The 7,181-nt window shown below is 40.9% G+C and overlaps 3 protein-coding genes across 3 annotated transcripts; 2 read left to right on the forward strand and 1 right to left on the reverse strand.

Moving 5' to 3' along the window:
- Positions 1 to 1,110, forward strand: LOC104704228. The gene is made up of 3 exons (XM_019227227.1): positions 1 to 432; positions 537 to 611; positions 718 to 1,110. Exons 1-3 carry the CDS (start codon positions 268 to 270, stop codon positions 769 to 771), a joined length of 294 nt encoding a protein of 97 aa, XP_019082772.1. The 5' UTR covers positions 1 to 267; the 3' UTR covers positions 772 to 1,110.
- LOC104700086 (protein LYK5) lies at positions 2,016 to 4,846 on the forward strand. The gene is made up of 2 exons (XM_010415538.2): positions 2,016 to 2,584; positions 2,969 to 4,846. The coding sequence occupies exons 1-2, from the start codon at positions 2,216 to 2,218 to the stop codon at positions 4,610 to 4,612; spliced, it is 2,013 nt and encodes a 670-aa protein (XP_010413840.1). The 5' UTR covers positions 2,016 to 2,215; the 3' UTR covers positions 4,613 to 4,846.
- On the reverse strand, positions 5,205 to 7,175 carry LOC104700087 (galactan beta-1,4-galactosyltransferase GALS1-like). The gene is made up of 2 exons (XM_010415539.1): positions 6,011 to 7,175; positions 5,205 to 5,724 (listed from the first exon to the last, which is right to left on the reverse strand). The coding sequence occupies exons 1-2, from the start codon at positions 7,168 to 7,170 to the stop codon at positions 5,370 to 5,372; spliced, it is 1,515 nt and encodes a 504-aa protein (XP_010413841.1). The 5' UTR covers positions 7,171 to 7,175; the 3' UTR covers positions 5,205 to 5,369.

Genomic DNA, 7,181 nt, shown 5'->3' on the forward strand with positions numbered 1-7,181 from the left:
GTGGAGAAATTACAACCGCATGATGTTAATCACAAACGGAGTTAAACCGTATCGGCGACCGGTTTAGTGTTTGGCAGTGTTCACCAAGCAAATGCGAATCAAAATCAAATCGCCTGCTTTTACTTTCTTCAATTCTCCCATATCGAAGAAGAATCATCAAAGTCAAGCAAATCATTCCCTCGGAGAAGGGATCCAACAAAGTCCTAGAGAAGAACACCCAGTCGTATTTGGGGAGGCCATCTTCATCAATCAATCAAATCAAATCAAATGGCTAGCAGCTGGAGAAGATCAATTGGGAACGTGAGGTCTTTCATCGGTAATTCCATGGGTGGTCTTAGAGGTGCTCAGAGCGCCGCTTCTTGGGTCGTCGCCGGTACTATCGCCTATTTTCTCTGGATTAAGCCAGCTCAAGATCTCAAAAAAGAACAAGAGGTAACCCACAATCTTTTGTTAATTTCACAATTTTATATAGTTTATGGGAAATGAATCTCTTATTTTTTTCATTTTACGGGTTGTCTCTCTTGTTTTAAAACTAGGCTAGAGCAGCTCTTGCAGCAATGGCTGATCCAAATCAATACGTTGAGAAAAGGAAACCAATTGCTGATCCTCAGGTATATATATATATATATATTTCGAACGTTCTTCACTTTTGCGATGAATTTTTTTGTTAGGATGTTGTTTCAGATATCAATGGTTTTTTTAAAATGTTATTTGTAGGTTACTGGTTTGATATATGGAAACAAAAACAGATCTGATAAGCCACAAGATTGAGTTTTTTTTTCTGTAAGTTTGAACATCTGGTGGTTGTAAGTTAGCTTCTACAGTTTTTGTCAGGTTCCCCCCTATAGCTGAAAGATGATGTATAGACACTATAGTTGTCACTTACAACAACGAATAAAAGATGGAAACATTTTTGTTGTTACCCAACCAGTTCTGAAGGGGTTTTATATGGCATTGAGTGAGGTTGATAACGGATCTGGAAAACTTATACACGTTGTATTTGAATCGTTGTTTACCTGTTAAATTGGTAAGGTGTATCGTATTACATCTTTTCAGCTCCTTGCATATTCTGTAGTTGGTATGTTCTATGATTGTGTTATTTTCGCGACATTTTAGGAAAGTATGGCCCATTCTTTAGTTTGATTGGAAAAAGAGAATGATCTTCCTGATGCCGTTGACAATGGACCTATGTTCTTTTTGTTGAGTATTATGATGAAAATTCGTCCCACTATGCTAGTCGAAAGACTTGTGTTTGGATGCTTGTAGTGTCCATCATCTTATGTGTTAATGAGTCCATCTACTGGATTTTGTATCCATGAGAAGAACCATACGGTTTGCATTGTAAGTTATTTGGTAAACCTTTAGGATCATGAGTTTGGAATCCAAAAGCCATCATGTTCATGGATCACTTTGATAGTCGTGTCATTATTTGTCAAACTAGTTAGCAGGTTCATTCCGGGCCAACTCGCTTGACATTTGATATGGGGAGAGTTTTCATCTCGAAACTCTAAAATTATATCTTCCGTATAGGAGGATGATAAGGAAATGGTGGTGCCAGTTAGATCATCCAACATCATCATACCATAGACCAAATGAATCTCTTTCCTTCCAAGACACAACGCCATATCGCTTAGAAGATTATTATAATGGCAATGAAGAAATTGACTTAACCTTCGTCGTTAACCAAATTAGAATTCATCAAAAAAACTTGTGCAGCCAACAATTTCTAATATTATTCTCGCAACAGAAATCTACTTGCTAAAATGTTTTGGTTTCTTCTAAGATGTGTAAGTGTATCATCTGTGATTACTAGAGGATGTATTGTCTCTTTGACAGAAGATCTATCTCTAACACCAGCATGAGAAAAAATCCAATGTTGCTGTAAGGCATATTTAGTATGATTTACTTTTGTTTCATATACAGTAGTGTCTAGACTAGTAAACAAATCGACTGACCCAGTCAATACTTAAGAAAATTATAAAGACGTACCAAGTTTCTCATCTACACCCCACTTATCATTTTTTTTCCTCATCTTTAACATGATCCGACCAATGAGAAAACGTCAAAAAAGTCAACACATACGACGCGTTTATGTTGACTAATATAATCCTCGCCGTCTCCTTTGGTCTAAATGATCATCCTATGTTTAAATTCAGGAGAAGCTTTAATCTCTCCTCCACCTTAAGCCAAAACAACACACACACACATTACAGTCATGGCTGCGCGTATACTCCACGCGCTCTCTATCTCCACCTTACTCCTCCTTTTCGCCGCGTCACCGACGATAGCTCAGCAACCGTACGTGAACAACCACCAGCTCGCCTGCGAGGTCCGCACTTTCGACAACATAACCAACGGATTCACCTGTAACGGCCCGACCTCTTGCCGCTCTTACCTCACTTTCTGGTCTCAACCACCGTACAACACGGCTGACTCAATCGCCAAACTCCTCAACGTCTCCGCCGCCGAGATCCAAGCAATCAACGACCTCCCCTCCGTCACCACCACGATCCGCACACGTCAACTAGTCGTCATCCCAGCTAACTGCTCCTGCTCCTCCTCCGGAGAAGGATTTTACCAGCACAACGCCACTTACAANGTGACTGTTATACATTATGTTTTTAAAAAGTTGTATATACAGATTAGAAAGTCATCAAAGACTAAATAAGTTACCTTTAGTAGATCTTTTCTTTCTAACTTGACTTGTCATTTGGTCGTGCTTACGCTTTCTAGAATTTAATTTTGTGTTGTCACAAGTATGTCTGGCTTTTTCTTCGGCACTCTATTTCCATGCTCATTTGTAATATTTCTATATATTATCAAAATGTTTGATACCCAGAAAGTATAAGAAATTATAATTCAACTAAAAATTTTAAAAACTTTATTTACAAAAAATGTAAACTAACCTGGATCATGAACATCTAATGGACATCCTACAAACAAAATTTTTTTTTAACATTTATACCGNAACGCCACTTACAATCTCTCCGGCAACAGAGGAGAAGAGACTTATTTCTCGGTGGCTAACGATACTTACCAAGCTTTATCCACGTGTCAGGCCATGATGTCACAGAACCGTTACGGCGAGAAAGAGCTTACCCCCGGATTAAACCTCCTCGTTCCTCTCCGATGTGCTTGTCCCACCGCCAAACAAACCGCCGCCGGATTTAAATACCTCTTGACCTACTTAGTCGCCATGGGAGATAGTATCTCCGTCATCGCCGACATGTTCAACAGCACAACCGCCGGTATAGCCGACGGCAACGAGCTTAAATCAGAATCAGACACTATCTTCTTCTTCACTCCGATTCTTGTTCCTCTCAGAACTGAACCATCCAAAATCGTTATATCTCCGTCGTCTCCTCCACCTCCTGTTGCTGCTACGCCGCCGCAAACAACGCCGGTGGATCCTCCGGGATCTTCTTCTTGTTCTCACAAATGGATTTACATCGGAATTGGAATCGGAGCTGCTGCTTTGCTTCTCTCAATCTTAATCTTAGCTCTCTTCTTCTACAGACGAAAGTCTAATAAGAAGAAGTTAACAACGACGACGGCGACGGAACAGAACAAGTTCACTGATTCATCTACTAAACAGACTCTTCCCACAACGACGAGCCAATGGTCAATCGATTTATCAAATTCATCAGAAGCCTTTGGTTTAAAATCCGCAATCGAGTCTTTAACACTTTACAGATTCAACGATCTTCAGTCCGCTACTTCTAACTTCAGCGAAGTGAACAGGATCAATGGCTCTGTTTATCGCGCTACGATCAACGGAGACGATGCGGCTGTGAAAGTGATCAAAGGAGATGTCTCTTCCTCCGAGATCAATCTCTTGAAGAAGCTAAACCATTCCAATATCATCCGTCTCTCTGGTTTTTGCATCCGTGAAGGAACCTCGTACCTTGTTTTCGAGTATTCCGAGAACGGATCGATTAGTGATTGGCTTCACTCGTCGGATAAGAAGACCCTGACATGGAAACAGAGAGTTGAGATAGCGAGGGATGTGGCAGAGGCGTTGGACTATCTTCATAACTACGTGACGCCGCCTCATATACATAAGAACTTGGAATGTACAAACGTACTTCTTGATTCTAATTTCAGAGCCAAGGTATCTAATTTCGGGGTTGCGAGGATTCTTGATGAAGGTGATCTTGATCTTCAGTTGACGAGACACGTTGAAGGAACGCAAGGCTACTTGGCTCCAGAGTATGTGGAGAACGGAGTCATAACTCCGAAACTAGATGTGTTTGCTTTTGGAGTTGTGGTTCTTGAGCTTCTCTCTGGGAGAGAAGCAGTGACGATACACAAGAAGAAGGAAGGAGAAAAAGAAGAAGAAGTGGAGATGTTGTGTAAAAAGATAAACAATGTGCTTGGTGGAGAGAATGTGAGAGAGAAGTTAAAAGCGTTCATGGATCCATCTCTAGGGAATGAGTATCCGTTGGAACTGGCTTACACCATGGCTCAACTTGCCAAGAGCTGTGTCGCTACTGATCTTAACTCGCGCCCATTGGTATCTCAGGTTCTAACCACGCTCTCGATGATCGTCTCCTCTTCCATTGATTGGGAGCCTTCTCATGACCTTCTTCATTCAGGCTCTCTTGGCCACTAGTTCATTTTTTTCTCGTTAATGTTAATAACTAGTATTTAGATTTTAGGTAAGGACCATAAGGCCAAATATTTAAATTAATAGATAAATAAGGACCACATTGTGAGACACAAAGTATAATAAAAACATATTGTATGATAGAGCAACTTTATTTAGATCTTGGCATATTTGCTTCAGTAGTGTTTTGTACTTCAGAAAAGTTCATTTTCTTCCAATGACAAGTAGAATCTTACCACTTTCATGTATAATCATAGCCATACCAGAAGGGACAGAGAATCAAGTTTGGTCCTTCTCATGATCTTATATGTTTATATATTCAGAAACACTAGAAACTACCTATGGCTTGCCTAAGAATTGGATTACAGTGACAACTAATTTCCAGATCTAATACTAAGAACCACCTTTGACTTGATTGCTTTTAATAATTTAGTATATGTTATTTTATAGAGTTCCATCATCGAATGAATCAATGATTTATAAAACCTTTAGCTAAATCAATTATTGTCTTGTGACAAAAGAGTTTTCGTCCAACGATGTTTCGTATGTCCAAGGTCCTGAGTAACCATGATTTTTATCGGTTCAATACACAAACTAGTTCAAAAAAAATAGTACTATTGATTAAAAAGTCATTAATGAAATGGAGTAGTAAAAGAGGACAAAACAGAAGGAAAAATGGATACAAGTAAACAGAGAAACAAAACTATACCTTTATAGACAAAATGCTTATTAGAGAGATTAAGTTATGTGGTTGGTTTCGTGGTCATGAGAAATTCTTCACATCCGTCCCAAGTTTTTTCTGCTCAAACTCTTTAATCGTCTTCACTAGCTTCTTCATGTTGTCGTCGTACACATACGGAAGCTTATTGTACAATGTCACTTTCTTCTTGGCTGAATTGGGTAACATTTCTCTGCAAAGCTCCTCATGCACAGTTATGGTGTTGTGGTAATGGTAATAACGGATCTTTGTCTCTGTCTTGTGTAACGTTTTGCCTACTATGTTTTCAGACATGTGAACTCCTGTGGCAAACGCGTTCTTCGCTTGGATCGCGTATTTCCTATCACGCCGAATATTCCTTCTTGAATCCTTAAACAGCAACTTCTCAAATCCCCATTGCCTGAACAAAACCCGCCACAAAAAGTAAGAAACAAGTGTGTTCCTTTACACCTTCATATGCAGCTTGAATAAATGTGAAAAAAAACTAATTTCCAGATTCCATCCTAACAAGAAACAAGTATGTTCCTTTTCATGACCTTTATATCCAGAAACATCAGATTCGATCCTAATAGTATCATCTAATCTAGAGACAGAACATGCTCATAAGCCATCCAACAACCCTACCACTAAACTTGTCGATTCCAAATTGCATTATAAGTGTGTTTTTGAGGCTGAGATTAGTGTACCTGGGGTAATCTTGAGAGGAGTCGTTTAAGCAAAGAACACTAGACATTGGATTCTGCTCAATCGTAAACTGAGTATTAACCGAGAACTCCTCAAGCACAGATTCAAGTGTATTCCCATGCGGCAAATATATATACTCATCAACATCAAAGAAGAAGGTCCAATTCGCAGCGTATCGATACCGATGCAAGCAATCATTAACAATAAGGAACTGATTATAGTAGTAACCATCATACTGAGACTGATCCCTAATGTCCTGAACCGTAACCCTCCCAGCTCGGATCCACGGCTCAAGAACCTTCCTTACTTCTGGAGACACTCCACCAGCATCGTGGAAAACAAAATGCGATCTATCACCAAAGAACCAAGCGTGGTAAGCCATCCACTCTCTCATACGGTAAGCGCTCACGTTACCGTACAGTGACGAGCCACAGTAGAGGTAATCGTATTGATACGGCGGCGAGTATTTAGAATCGTCGTAGATTCCGGCTGATTCCTCTAAGGTAGTGAATCGTTCGAAGAGTTTGGGGGATTCGTTGTAGTAAGCGTTGAGAATGAGTTTACCTCCGGTGTTATCGAAGTTAGGGTTTGAATTGAAAGTGCAATTAACGACGACGACGGTGTAGACTCGTCCGTAGCCCCAATCCGGTAGAATCTTCTGTGCTTTAGCTCGAATCGAGGTTCCGTTGTTGGATACCCACTCGCATTTGTACCATGGTTTCCCGAAGACGTGGATCGGCTTTGAGGCGAGTCCGATAACGGAAAACGTCGTTGGACCGCCGCGGTAAGCTCCCATGAGTACGAACAGCGCCGCCGCGTTACCGAAAGGTTGGAAAACTCGCTTGTTCGGATCTGAGGGCTTTGAATCGTACTTCTGAGAAGCAGCTGGAGTTGTAGTTGTGGTTGAGAGTGAGGTGGTGAAATTCGTCGTCGTCGCCGGTGTGGTGGAGAGAGAGGTAGTGAAGTTGGATGAGGAGAGTACGTTGGTGGTGATGACGGCGGAGCAGGGACGAGCGGTGGAGATGAGGTTGTGGTAGTAAGGAGGAAGGTTCCAGATAATCATAACGAGGGAGAGAGCTAGCAATGTAGCAATTAATGGCTTCTTCTCGAAGCAGACTGTGGTGGTGGTTGAGAGAACCGGCGGTAAGACCTCCTTCCTCATGTTTGTTTTTT

This window comes from Camelina sativa, chromosome 7 (assembly GCF_000633955.1).
Source record: "Camelina sativa cultivar DH55 chromosome 7, Cs, whole genome shotgun sequence".
Taxonomy (NCBI): Eukaryota; Viridiplantae; Streptophyta; class Magnoliopsida; order Brassicales; family Brassicaceae; genus Camelina; species Camelina sativa.